This window comes from Metopolophium dirhodum, chromosome 1, assembly GCF_019925205.1.
Source record: "Metopolophium dirhodum isolate CAU chromosome 1, ASM1992520v1, whole genome shotgun sequence".
NCBI lineage: Eukaryota > Metazoa > Arthropoda > Insecta > Hemiptera > Aphididae > Metopolophium > Metopolophium dirhodum.
In genome coordinates, this window is record NC_083560.1 from 73150903 (window position 1) to 73170224 (window position 19322).

The window sequence follows — 19322 nt, forward strand, 5'->3', positions numbered from 1 at the left end:
ATCCTGTTCAAACCATATGAAACAAAACGAGAATGAACCCATTTCATTTTACCCAAGAACAGCGAGCAAGGTATTTTGTGTAATATTACTAACGAGCTGTTGGTCGAAAATAAAATTAGACCGAGTACAATATTCCTATAGTATCCCGATTGTGTAACTGAAAAAAAAGGTTTTAGATTATGCTTAGGTTTTCGAGGGTTGAACAAAATTACTGTGAAAGACAATTATTCGATGCCTTTTCCATATACGTATTTTGTAACACCCTTAAGACAATACGAGTAAGTACAACAATAATACAAAAATATATATAGGTACATTTCCCCAGCCCCCCCCCCCCCAATTTCAGAATTTGATATTTTTTTTTCCATTCGTTTGTAGCCGGTTTGTATTGATTTGTAATTTAATTTTTTTCGTTTGTAGAGATTTGGTTTTTTTTAAAATCACAATTTTGGTGGGGGGCTGGGGAAATGCCCTAAATTGGTATTTTGATTTTTTTTTTACCATTCATTTTTAGCCGGTTTGTATTGGTTTGTAATCTAATTTTTTTCATTTGTAGAGATTTGGTTTTTTTAAACCAAAATTTTGGTGGTGGTGGAAAACTCAGCAAACATTATATTGCAGTGTTGATTAAAGTAATTAAGTAATTAATTACTTATTACTTAGAGATAAATTTAATAATGTTACTGTGCTCATTACTATAATAAAATTGGAATGAAATCTCTTTACTTTTCAAATAGAAAAGTAACTTTCTCGTTATAAAAAAAAAAAACTATTATTTTTTAAATTATAAGAAGTGTATTTTTGTTTTACAAGCAATACCTAATAAGAAATGAATTTTGGTAAAATCGTATATTAATTTGAAAAATATTAACCATGAATACACGATACCGGCATATGGCTGTCAACTGATGGAACGACGCCGAAGACGGAATAACAATTAACAGCTACTAATCGTGTTATTAAGTATTACCAAAGCTTAGTAACTAAGTTATTTCTTTTTATAAATAATTGTAACTTACCTTAGTTATTTTATTAAAATTAAAGTTATTTGTAAAAAGTTATTTGTAAAAAGTTATTTACAAAAATTTTCCTATTATGATTTATGAACTGTATATTATTTGCATTGATATTTCTGAGAACCGCCAGGATTAATTAAGTAATTTTGTCATTTTGAACACTTCTATTAGTTCTAATAGTTTGATTGCTACTTTTAATAAACTGATGAGATTAGGACTGTAAACATATTTTTGAAGTAACATTTTAATATTTTATATTTTAATGGGAACTATAAATATTTTCTTTTTTGTATCAATGTTTTAAACATTTTCCTTCAAATTCAAAAAAGAAACATTTAGATTAGACAACATTTAAAACTGAAAATAATTATTAATTTCATAAGTTTGCTTTATAGCAGAACTAGCAGTAGTAGATTAATTTATATTTTTTGAGTAGAATATGATTAAATAGGTACTATATTACTATATTCTATTCTATATGTCTATTGTATTTTAATGGAAACAAATGGAAAAAAATCACATTTCAAGATTCAACTACCACCTATATTTAATTGTTTTTAATAAATAAATACTAACATTTAAATTATAGTGCAAATATAATATAATTTTGATCTGTATGTAAGGTACAGCTATAACAATAATCTAAAACAGTTGTATAATTTATAAAATAATATAATCTGTGCATTTGTTATTAATTTGTTTTACTTTATAGTTTATACCAAAACTAGATATTTTCCTACGATGAGATAAAAAATGTTTATGAGTAAGTTAAAGGTATTTAAAAAAAAAAGTAACTTAACTTAGTTACACAAATTCAGTAACTTTTTAAAACTAACTTTAACTTAGCTTAGTTATTTTTTATTTTAGGATAACTTAACTTTAACTAGTTAAAAAAATTGGTTAACTTGTCCAGCTTTGAGAATTACCTATATGGCTATATAAAAATAAGATCATATAATATGTTTAATATTTATATATGATAATCATAATTTATAATTTATAACGCTGCAATGTAAATATTTTATATTTATCATTTATCAGTGCCTACAAAATATTATATGCCTATCTATCAGAAAAATAATATTGTATACTAATTTTAAATATTATAGTTATAAGAATTGTAAAATGTAATAGCTTCTGTTGAACAACAATTGATTAGAGTTTAGACTTCAGAGTATTAAAACTAAAGATAAATGAATTGTATACAGCGAAACCTCTAAATACCGGACACTCTCGGTTACCAAAATTGTGTCCGCTATTCAGAGGGTTCAGAGTTCAGTTTGTAGACATTTTGGAGTTGGTTCTCAAAACAATTTCAGCTATTGGGAGTTGTCATCTATTTAGAGAAGTCCGTAAAGGGAGGTTTCACTGTATACTGTTTATTTTATGTAACTACCTACTAACTAAGACTTAGTAGTGTTTTCGGTAATTTTTTACACATTTATAATAATAGGAACGTATAACATTGAACACTCAACAATAATAGTTTAGATTTTTTATTTAAAATTACAATTTGTCTCGAATTAATTTCAATAGTGAATACAAATTAATCTTAAAACCTGAAAAATTTATCTTAAAAACTATAAATAAAATTGAACCATAAAAATGATTAATATAACTGACTAAAAAATTAATGTATATTTATAATTATTATTTTATTAATTCGATAAAGATTGAAGTTTTTACTAAAAATCAAATTTAATAAAAAAAATCCAAATATAAAAGTATTGTTGAATAAAAAAATCTTAAATGGATAAAAAGTCTTTTTGGATAAAAAATCTGAATTAGATAATAAAAAAGACTAATTTGAATAGAAAACTGATTTGAAAAAAAAACATAATTAAATAACCATAATTTATTGAAAAATCTAAATTGAATAAAAATCCTAAATAGGAAAAAAAATTTAAATTGAATAAAAAAGCCTTGTTGAATAAAAACCCCAAATTAGATAGTAAAATCTAAATTAAATAAAAAAACCTAATTTTTTATCCAATTAAGATTGTTTAATCGACAAGGCTCTTTTATTAAATTTAGATTTTTTAAAAAAATTTTTTATTCAATTAAGATTTTTATTCAACAAGTTTTATAAGATTTTTATTCAACTTTCCATTTTTTTTTATCCAATAAGGTCAGATAAAAGTCTTGTTGAATATAAAATTTGAATTGGATAAAAAAAGGCAGGTTGAATAAAAAATCTAAATTGGATAAAAATTTCAAATTAGGGAATTTACCCAGCACCCTACCAAAATGTTGGTTTTAAAAAAAACCAAATCTCTACAACGAAAAAAATTAGATTACAAACCTATACAAACCGGCTACAAACAAATATTAAAAAAAAAAATCAAAATTCCAATTTTAAGTAAATTCCCCGGCCCCTCACCAAAATTTTGGTTTTAAATTACAAACCAATACAAACCGGCTACAAACAAATGGAAAAATAAATATCAAATTCCGAAATTGGGGGGGCTGGGGAAATGTACCTAAAATATATAATATTATAATGTATTTGTACGATCCTATATTATAGTACCTACATTATGCCTTGCCGCACGACGTATGTGCCCATCGTTATGACATCATGAGACCCTAGTACTCGGTGGCGCTTAAATTGAAGATCTTCATTGTTGACGTGCCATATAGGTGAATTATTGATATATCAAATATTAATAATCATCATATTTTATCGGCGTCGTTTACATTTATTTTTACAGCTCAAAAAATTTACTGGTGGAGATTACATGGATGATGGATGTGAATAGGTGAAATTTATTTATAATCCTGACATTACGCTGCCGGCCGCGGTGGTCCGATCGGTCTGTTTCGGTGACGTTTCAACCATGAACTAACTTAGTTCATGGTTTCAACCGTATAATTATTCCTGCCACTGAGCAAACTCGACTCCGTCTGTTTTCTACCAAAATGATATGCGACTGTATCCTAATTCCTAGTCAACGTATAAAACTGCTGAAAATATGTCATAAACTTTACTTGAAAACAACTTTTTAACTTTTTGAAAATGAACTATTTTGATTAGCTGTAGTAACAAGATTATTTTTGTAGTTCATCACAACAAGAGTATTATAATTCTCGTTAATAATTGAATTACGAAACTAAAATAATATCATTGTTGTATTATATCAGTCGTCGACATATTTGTGCTGTTTATACCTTCAATGGTAGATAAAAATCGCATAGAAATTCACTTAAGTTCCCGTTCAAAGTCATTGTTTACCGGGTACCTACGTGATAAAAATGTTAAACATAATGTAATATATAAATAATATACTCGATGCCTTAATAAATATAAATTAATGTAAGTAATCCCAATGACCAATACGAGCATAATTTTTTGGTATGTAAATTCTAACGCAATTAAAACATATAGTACGTAGTATAAAATAATGTTAAATAATTTACATTCCTTTTCCATACATCATACTCATAAATAGATGAAAAACCAACACAGCACTATATCAAGCTATTAACTACAGAACTTCCTAGCCGTCCATGTACAATTAATTATGTATTTATGTGATAAGCATGATTAATGCAGCAGTATATACTGCTTTAACACTTAAATATGTACTTAATAGAACATTTAAGAAAATTAAATTATATTAATAACGTTATCATGTATGGAATATGGCTGTATAAACATTTTGGTAAAAATTTAAAGTATCTAGGTATGATTACTTATTAGTTTTTGAGTTACATCAAAAAAATTAAATCGTTACTAGATGGTAAATGATAGTTATATCTATAGATATATAAACAAATGGACAGCGCTTAGAGAGAGAATTAAGGGGTACGATATAGAGTGAGCAAGAAAAGAAACAAAGTAGTACAATTTATACAGTTCCTAATGCGGGCTTTATGTGGACTCCTTAACTACTTTATGTTCTTCCTCTCTCAGTTATATGGTCGTATGATCGTCTAGCCTATGAATATTTGGAGCAGAAGTATTTTCTCATATTCCAAGGGAAAAATGACAAAAATGGGATGCTAAGAGCAAAAAGGGTATATTTGTTGGTTATAGCAATAATACGAAAGGCTACAGAGTATGATTTCCAGGTCCAAATAATATTAGTGTGTTTTTATATTGTTTTAATTATAGGTAAGCTTTTCTCGTAATTTATTATATTAAACGATATAAATAAGTATCAGAGCATGGAACAGGTCGAAATTGCCGCCATTAGTGTATACCTAACCATGGTTTGTACAATATATGGACATAATATTATCGTTTATACACAGATATATACTATAATACTATAATACTGGATGCCCGACTCGAAGGCCATACTTGAAGCCAATCGTCCTATACCCTAACCTATTTGGTTGGGCAATGTTTACAAATCGATGTTATCAATCTTCCATCTATTATATTGTACTATAATATTGATAACAGATTGTAAGCATTGCCCAACGAATTACAGAAGATATACAGGTCGATACGAAACGAACTTGTGATAAGTGAAACCCGCACCTTCTCACGTTGCAGCTAGACTACTAGTGCTTTATAGGATTGTTGTGTTAACCGGGAGAATAATGAATTATTAGTTTCTTATTCTCCCGGTTATCACAACTATCTTTTAAAGCGCTAGTAGTCTAGCCGCAACGTGAGAAGCGGGCGGATTCAGAAAACCGTTGATAAGACCTTTCCGTTTCGTATCCTGTTTATCTCAATTCGTGCCACGTCAGCTGCACACCGGCCACGTCAGCTGCTGCTGTTCTACGCGTAGCCACGTCACATGACTCGTGGACCAATGGCGCTCTTTAAAGTTGTGTACATGACAATATGGATTTTTTCATCATTTTTGTAAACGCCTCTATAACCTATATTAATATATTTTATTCGCCTATGAGTTTCCAAATTTTCAATGTGTGATTTATAGTCATACAGTTTTTTTTATCCTTGTTTGTTCACTTCACTGGACTTAAATACTTTATAGCGGATTGGAGTACTGGAATTTGGAACCATAGTCCATTCTAAACTTCTATGTGTCTGCCACTGCGACCGGAATACGTATAAAACGTTATATGCGGAGTGCTTTTAAGTTTTGACGCCATCTGTGGATCACCACCTCGTCGTTGTCGTATAGTGAGTATAAGTAGTGTATGCTAGGAGACATGGCTAAATACATTATTATAATCTCAACTTGGACGAAATATCGTACAGTCCACACGTCACGCATGCATGTTTTTATGGGAATTGTGCCACTATTAACCTTTTGTCGTATACAGTGATTGGGCCACTATTTTCAACGACTTTTATTATCGTCTATAAGTAGGCTTAATAAGTAAAGTATATATAGATTAGACTTCTGAAATAGGTAGGTAAAATGCTAGGAAATATATTTGTAATTCCATTTTGAAATCCAGAAGAAGTAGGTAACTGCGTTGTAATGGATTTAAGTATTAGATGTGGCTTGTGGCTGTACTTAATATTATTGTATTTTTTCTGTGGCTGGAGACAACTATTATCATAATTCCAAATAGACATATCTTTAATAACCGTGAACGTTTATGTTCCCATCTTAATTCTTTTTATTTTACTTAATTCCTGATTAGAGCAGCCTATAAAGCGCTTAATGCTGACGTGATTGCATCATCATATTATATTTTGTTGTTTTTTCTATACACTCCCCTGGATAGAAAACCGAATTATTAAAAAAACAATAATACAACACACAAAACATGCAGTTACTAATTAGATATTTAAATATATTTATTATTTATATTATATTCATTCTAATGTACCTACTTATTAGAATACATATTTTATTTTGCAGTTGATTGACAACAGACTTGGTCGAAAGTTTATGTGGATCATTATCTGCCGTCTTTATTTGAAAAATCAATTGTTAATAATATTTTAAACTATGGATTCGTTATTATTGGTAAGTAATATTTTAATAATTTAACCATGTTTATGGGACATTTGTACGAACTATGATTTCATTTTAATCAAGAAAATCCTATTTTTCAATTTGATTTTTAAAAGGGCTCTAGTTACTGAATTGATAAGTACTTTAATAACAAATAGATTCACCTTATATATATTTTTTATTCCCATAACAGCAGATTAATAAAGCTAAATATGAGCACCTGAACATTGTTTTGCCATGTACTATACTTTTAAGACAAAAAATGTGTATTAAACTCATTTGATTAATTTTAAATATAATATATACTTTAAACAAATAATAATTATAACACTTACAGGATGTACTTTGTTCAAAATATTCAGACTCTGAAGCACCGATATCAGTTATTACAGAGATCTTATCAAAAAATGACTCTTCAAAGTAAATATTTACAATTGTTATTAATATTACCATGTATAGGTATAGATCTCAATTTTTATATGTCTGTTTACTAAATTTGTTTACTTAATTCATTTATTTTAAAATTAATTGTTTTATTTTTTTTTTTTTAAGATTTAAAAATATCTCTGATGAATTTGGCAAATTAGGGTTTACCAAAGTGAAGGATTTGGCTCGAGCAACCCTTAGGAAAGCCAGCTCGGTTAAATTGTCAAGAGTTACCCTAAGGCAGCTTTATGGGGCTATGAAGGTATAAACTAATAACATAAAACATTCAACATTTTTAGATTATATTTATATAATAATATATATTTTTTTCAGATATATAGCGAACGCCTAGGTAAGTTATAATTATTATCAGTATTATCTATTGCTATGTTATATATTCTAGATGACCATACGTAAACTACGACCAAACAAGCATTTTTTTTAAACTGCTCCAGGATTAGTATCTGGGTTTAATAAAATATAATGTTAACTTCACTCTGTTTGTTGTTACCATATTTATATATGAAATACACAACTTAAAATATATGACAAACATTTTAAGTTAATTTTCTGTATAAACTACTTCAATACTCCCTTTGCTTTATATATATATAATATTTTTTAACAAACTTAAGAGCTTCCTGGTATTATGACATATAGTCATCCACTCATATTAGTCCAAGCTTTTTTTTTTTATAAATATTTTTTAATAGGACTCTACCTACCTATGCATTTGTTGTCTACATCTTACACACATAAGAAATGGCATTTTTTTGTTAACTAGTTTCAATAGTATGCTGTTAGTTTTGATATTAGAGTAAATTGACCCGTTATCAAACCTTAAGGTAAGAACTTCATCCGTGCTTAAGCGTTAACAATTTTTTCGATAACTTAATTTTCAAGAAAGATTTAGGTGAAATATATCACAAATTAAAATGCTCATTATATCTCCCTTGAAAATTTAAATATTGTATAAAATTCAATGATTTAGCATAGATATGTCAACATCTATAAGTTTGATAAATATCAATACTAACGATATAATATTGAAACATGTGAACAAAAATTCAAGATGAGACATCCTCTTAATAAAATAAATAATTAGTATGTATAACTTGCATAAACAATTTTCCATTTTTTGTATTGTCAAAATATTTTTATTGTTATTGATCTCTTTATACAAAAATCTTCAATTTTTTAACATCAATAAATAAATGTTTGATCAGTGAAAGGCATGATAATGTAATACAATGTTCCTCATAAGATGTTATATTAGATAATTGAAAACAATTAATGATATATATTAGAATGGCATTTAAAGTTTGAATTAGAACTTGGTCGACAGACCTTATTCTACATGGACAGAACCGTCATGTTCTCCCAAGAAATAGAGTATATTAGACTAATTTATATTTTATATACATATTTCACACATTGTTGATGTTCAAATAATTTTTGAATTTTTAGGAAAATAAGTATATATTTTTGGTATTATTTTACTTACTTTTATCATCGTTGGTCCACAATAAAATAATACATATTTTAACTAAACTATAAATTCACCTTTTAAACTTTTATGCGCTATATGCAATTAAATAAACTAAAATTCAATCGTTTTATACTAATTTGTAGTTTTTCTATAAAATTATACATTAAATATTCATTAAGTCCACACAACCACACACACATGCCTACACAAAACCCTTAATAACAAATTTTTGAAACAACTTCAGTCTTTAGCCATTTAAAATATTATTTATTTGTATAAAAAAGTTGAATGAAAATGAAATGTCATTAAACACAATGAAACTGCTTCTTTTGCATATATCTAGTATTATGTTTATGATCTGATACAGGTATTAAATGTTTATGTTTATACAAGTCTACTAATACAGCTTAATTATAAATAATTTTAAAATTATTTACATTGAGTTTTTTATAAATTAGAATAGTAAGTTTGTATAGGAAGATTTAGTAAATATTTAATAACACCATTTATTGTTGTAACATTGAGCTTAGGGATAATGTTATTAAAAGTTCCTCCCAAAATAGATATACCATATGAGAAAATAGATTGCACTAAAGCTAAATAAAATATAATTCTTTTATAATTTACATCTAATATATACCTGGCTTTATGAAATACAAAGAAACATTTTCATAAAATACCATTAATATAATTTACATGACTATCCCATCTAAGTCTATAATCTATTATTAAGCCAAGATATTTTATTCATTAACTTTTTAAGTTTTACACATTTCTGGTCACATTTGGTATTTAAACTAGGATTACATTTTAGATTTTAGATTACATTTTACAATCAAATTTTGTTCATGTAAAATATTATTATCAGGTGAATTAAAATTTAATACAAATTAATTTAGACTGTAGTAAATTTAACAAAACCAAGCATACATATTATTTAAAATCTCATTTGCTTTGTGCTACCAGCTATCAACTGTTGGTTCAGGTATTAATATAGTTGTATCATCAGCAAAACTTAATAATTCCATATTACTATTTATATTTGAGAGGTGACATTCCAAAACATACCATTGCCATAAAGTTGATTTTGCAGGAAGAGCAGTTTTGTTTTTGTTAAATATTATCTCCTATAGTGATACTGTGTGAATAAGTACGTTTTGGATGATTTCTACGTTTATGAACCGATTTTTTTCATGGAATAGATGATTAAAGTTTAATTCTGATAGGCGCCAATCGACTTCCCGCCTTTTTTTATACAAGAATCGATGCGTATCTCGATTTTGTATATTTTGGCAATAGTACGTTTTGGAATGTCACCCCTCATTTATATTAAATATTGCTTCTGGCCTTACTAAAATAATCATTTACTTTAACTATTTGAGCTCTTTCACTAAGGAAAGATTTTAATAAGTAATAAGCAACTCCATGAATACCTGAAAATTTAATTTTTTTTAGTAATAATTCAGGATTTACACAATCAATGGCTTTTGGCACATCTAGAAAAATACCCACTTCTTTATAATTAACAACAATAAATAAATAAATAAATGTTTGATCAGTGAAAGGCATGATAATGTAATACAATGTTCCTCATAAGATGTTATTTTAGATAATTGAAAACAATTAATGATATATTTTAGAATGGCATTTAAAGTTTGAATTAGAACTTGGTCGACAGACCTTATTCTACATGGACAGAACCGTCATGTTCTCCCAAGAAATAGAGTATATTAGACTAATTTATATTTTATATACATATTTCACACATTGTTAATGTTCAAATAATTTTTGAATTTTTAGGAAAATAAGTATATATTTTTGGTATTATTTTACTTACTTTTATCATCGTTGGTCCACAATAAAATAATACATATTTTAACTAAACTATAAATTCACCTTTTAAACTTTTATGCGCTGTATAAACAAAGTTATCTAGTTTAAAAAGCGCATCTTTTCTTGAAAAAACCATCTAAAAAACCAAACTGTGAATTTGAAAAAAAATGATGTTTTTTAATTAATTTAATAAACAATTTTTGATACACTTTTCGAAATTTTTTGATAAAATTAATGATATTTTGATAGGTTTATAATTTCTAGATAATAATTTATTACCTGATTTACGTTTATAAAAAAGTCATTAAGTTCATTACAAATTTCAGTTTTGGATTGAATGACATTACCATCTTTATTTGTAATCTTAATTAGTTTTATTTATATGTTTGCTCGGTTTACCAATGATGTCATTAATAATGTTCCAGATTTGTTTACTGTCAGATTTAGTTTGTTTTAATTTTCTTATCAACAAGTTTAACATATTCCTATATAATTTAAAGAAGTTCTTAAATTTTAAATTAAAAGGGCCTATATCTCAGCTTAGAAATAAGTTTTTCTCTATTTCTAATAGAAGTAATAATGCCAGGTGTAATCCATGCTTTTAAATACAACATTTTTTTTGGTTTACTTTTATCAATAGAGATAGATGAATATTTAATAAATTCTTCCATCCATATCATCATTGGGTGATCTATAAATACAAAATAGAGAGAATAAATCATTTTTCATTATTCACAAGAATAATATGTAATGAATTGCAATTTTTTAGTACTTATTTTTCAACTATTATTATGTTTAAGGATTCTCTAACCAATACAGTTACACCATCACATTTATTTTATATCTTAATGAGTTAATAGTTTTATAGCCATTTAATTTAAATTCAGGTTTCACATAATACAATAACACTAAAATGATTATTTATTGAGCCTATAAGGCTATAAGGCTACGGCATCATTGAAATGTGCCTTAATACTAATTATATTAATTTGAAAAACGGAAAAACTATTTTTAGACAAAGGTCCACTAAAGAGTCAACATAAATGGAATATATATTAATATTTGAAATATTGTTTAAATATAGCATATTATTTATTTAAGAACTTAAAATTTACTTTCAAATAGATTTTACATTATATACTAATTGATTACAGCTTATCAAATTGTTAGAATTGTATCAACTGTTATTCTACCAATTTATTTACTGAAATAACTTAATTTAAGTATCGTTCAATATTATAAATTGTATATTATGTAATATATATATATTTATTTTTAGATAAGTTTCTATACTCTGCCAAATCAGAACATAAAAATGGAAATTACAAAGAGACCCAAAAAAAATGTAAAGAATTACTTAGACATCAACCGAAAGACTTAAATGTTATACTGCTTTATGCCAATTCATTTTTAAACTGCGAAAATTATGAAGAATGTATTGACTGTTTAGAAAAAGCAAATGAAATTAATCCCAATTGTTCAGAAGTTTTAAATACCTTTGCATTAGTTTATATGAAAAAATCAGAAAATGATAAAGCAAAAGAATACTTATTTAAAGTATGTACATTAGAACCTTCTTCAGTAGATGCATGGTCAGATTATGCTGATTTTTTATTTGAGACAAATGACTTAATCACAGCTGAATTTGCTTATTTACGTATTTTACATATACAACCGGAATTTTATAAAGCACGTAATCAGTACGGAAAACTACTATTAAAACTAAACAAAATAAAAGAGGCTAAAAATCAATTTAAGATTGGCCTTAAGAATGTAAAAGAATGTCCAGAAATATTAAACAATTTAGCGGATGTATATTATAAGTGCGGTAAATTTGAAAAATCAATTTTCAAATATAAACAACTTTTAGAAATAAATCCCAATCTGGCGAATGTTTATTATATGTTGGGAATGGCCCATATAAAAGTTGAAGAGTACCAAAATGCATCAAATGCATTTAAGAAAGCAATAGCACTAGAACCTGAAAATATATCTTTTTTAAGAAAGTTAGCAGTTACATACTGTCTCCTAGATAATATGGATTTGTGTGTTAAAACGTACAAAAAGTGTTTAAACATCAAGCCTGAAGACTTTAATTTAAATTTAAAACTGGCTCTAGTGTATTTGAATTACTTTCAAAATTATCACAAAGCTGAAATATATCTTAAAAAATGTATAGAGTTAAATCCGGATAGAATTGACCTGTATGAAATGATTTTTGAAGCATACACAAAATCTAACGATCATTTAAATGCGTCTGATGCTTGCATGTCCATAGGGGATTTGTATCTGGAAAAGGATGATCAAGAAAATGCAAGAAATGCATTCTGTTGTGCGGTACTTATGAACCCAGGGAATGCATTTGGTTATTGGAAAATGGGCCTAACCTTGTATAAACTGGGACATTTGGATTTGGCTCTTGAAAAGTAATAATTAATCAACATAATTAAAAGTTTAAAATATGCTCTAGAAAGACCCTCCAAACATTCTCCTATTAATCCTTAAATTGGTAAAATTTGCAGAAAATACGCTTTTCTTTTACTTTAACGAGCTTCAAAATGTATATACAAGTTACTATAAGAAACATAATATGTATAATAGGTATAAGACGTTTACTTTAAACTTAAAATATTTACATTTACCATTTAATAGTATGCTTAAACTTAAAAATATGTAATGTACATCTTTTCTATGGTAAATTATTTAAAATCAGTCAAATTTAAAACATTATTTCCAATTCAACAAAAAACAAGTTATTGACCAACTTCTATAATTTTTGATTTTTAATTTAAAAACATTATTTTCTTGCAACTAAATACTTGGTTATTTACTACTAAAATTAATTCTTTATGAACAAGAACACAAAATATTCTTAAATATGAATTAAAGGCTAAATTCTCTAATCTTCTAAGTATGCTTAAATTTACAAAATACATTTTTTTTCTATGAATTCTGTAATAGACAAGTTTATTCGTTCACATTTTCCACGGCGATTGAACTGCATATAAAGTAGTAACTACATAACATAATAGATTTTGGATATTTATTATTTATCATAATTCCATTGCATGTGTTGATTATTTTTTTTGTATCTTGCTATATTTTAAATGTTACATTTTTGCTTATTATCAATAATAGAGAAACTGAATCAATCTTAATATATAAGTTCAGAATATAATATTAATAATTCTCATTAATAGATGGTTCATTATTTTGCATGTTTAATACTCTTAGTGTACATTTTATATACATTTGCATACATCCATTTCATTTTTGCTATTTTTTAAATGTTGATTATTAGTATCTTACAACTGTTCTTTTTTATACTTACCTTCTATGTTATTCATTTCTGTTTCCCATGTCCCATGATATAAATATAGTACTTGCTACTTAATTTATATCTTTAAAAATGTGTATCTTTTCAGTAGAACTAGTATTATATAATTATTTTTTCAACAGATACAAACATGCTATAGCAATAAAGAAGGACTTTTCTGATGCCTATTGTGATATGGGGGTAATACATCATGAACGTGGACTTCTCGAACAAGCTAAAGGATATTACCAATTAGCAATCCAGTTAAGTGCAAATGATCATATCAACGCTCGGTTTAATTTGAAAAAAATTTTAAAGTACCAATTGGATCTTGCTATGACAGACAGTAAAAAGCAATAGAATATGACAATACGCCTGTCAAGTAGATGTAATTTGATATTCTACATCTTCAAACGACAATATTCCATCCTGGTAAATATTTGATTAAAATTATTTAAAAAAGTAAAGTGTGGAACTTATAGACTTTTTTTTAATAAATTACTACAATTATTATTATTTAGTAATAAAAAAAATTCTTAAAAACAAGGATTTAATTTGATGTGTTTTTCAATTTCTTAGAAATGGATAATTTGTAATTTAACATACAGATTAACTAAATTCTTCAAAAGCACTTTGTAAACTCTTATTAGATTCTGAGCGAAGCGATGAATGTATTGATTTTACAACGATGTGTGTTTTTTTTTTATTTTTTTTTATTTTTGTGTCTGTCATCACCTTTTAGGACAGTAAAAGTGCTTGGATTTTCTTCAATAGTAACTTTTCTGATAGGAAAGTGAATCTAGTTGGTACTTTGGGGGGTCAAAAGTAAAAATTTCACAGCAGTTTTCACAAGCGACGTGAAAAACAAAAGAAAAATTAAGGAAAAACCGGAATTTTTACGCAAAATCTGTTTTCGAGAAAATCGATTTTGGTTTTTGGTGTAACTCTAAAACAAATGACCGTAGGGACATGAAGTTTTGACTGAATGTTAATAAAATTTACAAAATATATTGACTCTTTTTGAGCTGTTTACGACCATTGTCAGTTTTCAATTTTTTTAGTTTTTTTTTCTATAAATATCAATAAAATTTTATCTGTTGAGTAAAAAAGCTTGAAAATTTAATAGAAGGCGCCTAGGTTATTGTTTCAAAGGCAGATGAAAAAAATTAAAAATCCTTAGTCACAGTTTTTATTTATAAGCATTTAAAGTTCAAATTTTGACAAAATACGGAAAAATCACGAAAAATAGCAAATTATTTTGAGTTGAGAATTCATAAAAATTTTTCTTTTTAAATCTAAGATTTGAAAATATAATATAAAATTACTCATAAGTTTGTCTACCTTTATCAAAAAAAAAATGTCTAGAAGAAACTTAAATTAAATTTTTATGAGCGTCTGAAATTTATATTTTTACAACATTTGATATTTACTCGATTTCTCATGTAACAATTTTCTTATTTTATTGTAATTAAAAAACAAATGACTGTAGATACTTGAAAATTTCACTGAATGTTAACATATTAGCATTTTCTATACACCATAAAATGTTGAAAATATTTTGACTCTTTTTGAGCTGTTTACGGACATTGTCAGTTTTCAATTTTTTTAGTTTTTTTTTCTATAAATATCAATAAATTTTTATTTGTTGGGTAAAAAAGCGTGAAAATTTAATATAAGGCTCCTTATATATCGTTCTAATAGCAGTTGAAAAATATTAAAAATACACATGCACAATTTTTTTTTATAAGCATTTAAAGTTCAAATTTTGACAACATTTATCAAATTTATAATTTATAAATTATTTTGTAGTTAAAAATATATAAAATGTTTAACTTTTATGGCTAAGGATTGAAAATTTAAAACAAGGCTCCACGTAAATAGGTTATATATAAATTACTTTATTCACAATAATATCATCAAATATACTTGGTAAAATCATAGGCTGACTGACCGTTTTCGCTCAGAATCGTTTTTCTTATACAATGATATTATATCATTGAATTCAAATTTAACACCATCCATTACAGTGACCCACTTGTAACCTACTGTACAGCAGAGCGACATCCACTTATCCATCTTTTTTTTATCATGTATCTTACTCAAACATTATTTTATTCAGCTATCATCCTTTATTATTGATTTTAATATTATTTATGTAATACATTTTTTATTTCAGGTTAAATGACTGAAATATTTGCTTTGAGTCCGGCTCCAAAACAAGTTTCATGGATTGGTTAGCTTAGTACCAGTGGTGCAACATTCATGGATTACTTCATTACAAATAATATATGTTCTCCTCTAGAACTTCAAAATGTATATACTGAACAATTGGCATACTATTTTTGTTGTTGACCACAAACAGAAGTTTTCTAATTTACACCATACACATAATTAATTAATTTTTTTAATCCATATTTGTTAATTTTTTCTTAATATATATTATTAAAAGTGTAAATTCTAAATAAACAATTTAAGTATCAAATATCCTGGTATACAAGACGTGTCTAGTGTACCATACTACCATGTCTATTTTTTTTTATTCACCCACTTCCCAACAGTCTTTTGCCTAATCCAAATATATATATACATCATGCGCTCATTAGTTCTTCATTCTATGATAATGCAATTATGAGAGGGTGCATTTATTATAGAGAGTTGTGCAACCAGTATATCTACAATTGTGGTCGCAGTGGAGCAGGTTAGATGCCAATAACTAACAAAAATTAATTTTCTAAGGTGCCAATAATTGTACACTTAACTACCCAAACATTTCGAGTTGGGTTCAAGCAATAATTACTTCTTTAACACATCTCGAAACAGACGATTGTAACTTAGGTCGAATTTATTAATTAACAACAACATTATTATACTATAATAATTAAAATATTATATTAATACCTAATTTATAATATAATATAGGTACTTGGTACCCACCTTCCTTATATTATAGTTTACCCATTACTCAAATACAATAAAACGAAATAGCAAATACCTGCATGGCTGCATATTATATTATAAAGTATAGGTAACTTAAATATAACAACAGACAAAAAATTTAAATTGTTACTAGATGTAGTTATATCACAGATTATATTATTAAACCAAATAATATAAGGAAACCGTGAAATTTCAAGAGTTAGGATTCTTATTCAACTATACCTATTTTATATTAATTTTTTGTCGGCAATAGTGATGGTGATTTTTTCGCAGATATTTTGATGTTATTGTTTTTTATTATATGAAATAAAACGTTCCTCATTATGTTCTACATCTATCCCGATAACGTTAATTTAACAAATTTATATTTTAAAAATGAGGAAAGTGTTTTTTTTACTATTATTTTTATAATAAATAGTTATCCAAAAGTTTAATTATTGTGCTTTTATTAATTATATTTATGATTTATTAAATTTAACCCATTAAAAATATTTATATTATTCGTTATATTGGCGGGTAAATAAGGTTAGTTATCTAGGGTTAAATAACTAACCATTTTGTAATAATTATTATTATTATTCCTTTTTATTGAACACTTATATATCTTATGTCAATTCGCACAGTAATTTTATGTGTCACATAAAGCATAATTTAACATGTCTAAATGTCTTATATGACACATACTTGACTATACTTACGGGCATTAGTCAATATTTAAGTATGTATGTGTTTGCTAATTGAATTAAAAAATAATTATTTTTTTTTTTATTGATCTTAAGATTCAGCAACTATGGCCATTAGCTGTAGTGGTTTGTTTGTGGGTTGTTAGTGTCGGTAGGGAAAGGAACACGTGTGTGTTGGGTTTGGCAGAATTTTTGATTGGGCACCCGTAGGTATCTGCCATGCCCGGGTGGGGGATGGCGGCACTTGTTCTCCGGACACCGTGACTTGCACGGAGAAAAATGCCGCCCTGTGGTCGAGGATCGAACTCGGACCGGCTGTGCCGAATCCGTCGCGTTAGACCGCTCGGCCACCTCGTCCCCAATAATTATTTGTTTAGTTTATTTTTAAAATCATTATTATATTTTACATTGTGATTAAACAAAAATATATTAAATTATCTAATAATTTTAACCATAATACATTATGTTTCAAACAACAAAAAAAAATATGATTTTAAATAAATTGTGTCTTAAATTTAGAATATTTATGCCTGTATAGTATATTATAATGGTTAATATTTTATCTATAAATACTATCCATAATATGTTTTGGTAAAAAACACTTAAGTATATAAAACACTTATAACAATTAAATATACAACAATTAACCGTAAGGATAAAGGGTGAAAAAAAAACTTGTGATGGTCCATAGAAGAAATAATTGATCTAAATGAGCTGAAACAAAGTTGAGTACCTAGTCAATGTTTATTAATGTAAGATATTCTTATTATTCTTTACCTAGTTTATCCAAAACTAAGCTCTTATTTGTTGACTATAACATACAAAAAAAAAAAACAAACGAATTAATATTAGTATTATGTAAGGAACTTAAATAATGAATATAATAAATAAAAAGCATTATTAAAAATGTATTTAGATAGGCTCAAGTAAGAAAAACACTTGATATATATCAAATGTCATTCTTAAAATCATTGTACATAATATTGATATTTGGTGCACAATTTATTCTTTGAAGTTATGCTTACAATATTTACAAAATGCAATGGCTAAGTATTTATCTAAATAGCAACTTACACTAAATATTGTTCACACTGAATTTTTCCAATTAGATTATCTCCTTGAGGCTCAGGAACATTCCTACATCACCCACCCACTATAGTTCCCTGTTGACTATACTAAAACACTAAATTACTTGTTAGTTATTGTTGTAATGTGTTACAGCTACCTTTAGGCTATATTCAGCATTTACAGTAGTATATAATAATAGTATTGTAGCGAGCTGTGACTACCTATCTAAATACCTATGTAAAAAAATGCCTAATAAATACAAATTATACAATCATCATTGTAAATTATTTCAAAACACTTCCATCACTTCAACTAGAACTAGTTGAGCACGTTACAGTATTATTAATTTTATTATTATTTTAATCGTCATGATCAACAATCGTGTATTTGTGCAAAAAGCAAGATGTTTTGTTGCGGAGTATGTAATGCAGTATTTATTAACATATATATGGAAACTGTATTTACGACTGAATGTGGTATAACTTAATGATATTTTTTCAAGGGTGAACCTAGAAGTTGAAGCTAAATGCCCATTTTTTTCATTACTTGTAAACCGCCATATAGAACTGTTAGTGGAAACAGTTTTTTCAGAAGAAATTTTTCTAAACAGAATAATTTCTTAAATGGCTCGGGTACATGCATATACCACTTACTATATCTTGCTGA

The 19322-nt window shown here is 26.7% G+C and overlaps 1 protein-coding gene across 2 annotated transcripts; it reads left to right on the top strand.

The window, feature by feature from the left end:
• Positions 1-5839: 5839 nt before the first annotated feature.
• LOC132935663 (UDP-N-acetylglucosamine--peptide N-acetylglucosaminyltransferase-like) lies at positions 5840-16413 on the top strand. Of its 2 annotated transcripts, XM_061002265.1 has the most exons (8): positions 5840-6117; positions 6809-6916; positions 7242-7324; positions 7457-7592; positions 7664-7682; positions 11932-13078; positions 14112-14400; positions 16145-16413. In XM_061002265.1, the coding sequence occupies exons 2-7, from the start codon at positions 6899-6901 to the stop codon at positions 14326-14328; spliced, it is 1620 nt and encodes a 539-aa protein (XP_060858248.1). In that variant the 5' UTR covers positions 5840-6117; positions 6809-6898; the 3' UTR covers positions 14329-14400; positions 16145-16413. The 2 variants fall into 2 exon arrangements, with proteins under 2 accessions (XP_060858248.1, XP_060858249.1); XM_061002266.1 differs by lacking the exon at positions 16145-16413 and having other exon boundaries at positions 11932-12989; positions 14112-14251.
• The last annotated feature ends 2909 nt before the right edge of the window (positions 16414-19322 follow it).

What these genes read in the sequence shown, in the direction of transcription:
- LOC132935663 (XM_061002265.1), top strand. An exon ending in TCAAAAAATGACTCTTCAAA is followed by an intron (nt 7,325 to 7,456) that starts GTAAATATTTAC and finishes TTTTTTTTTAAG; the next exon opens with ATTTAAAAATATCTCTGATG. An exon ending in TTGGATTTGGCTCTTGAAAA is followed by an intron (nt 13,079 to 14,111) that starts GTAATAATTAAT and finishes TTTTTTCAACAG; the next exon opens with ATACAAACATGCTATAGCAA.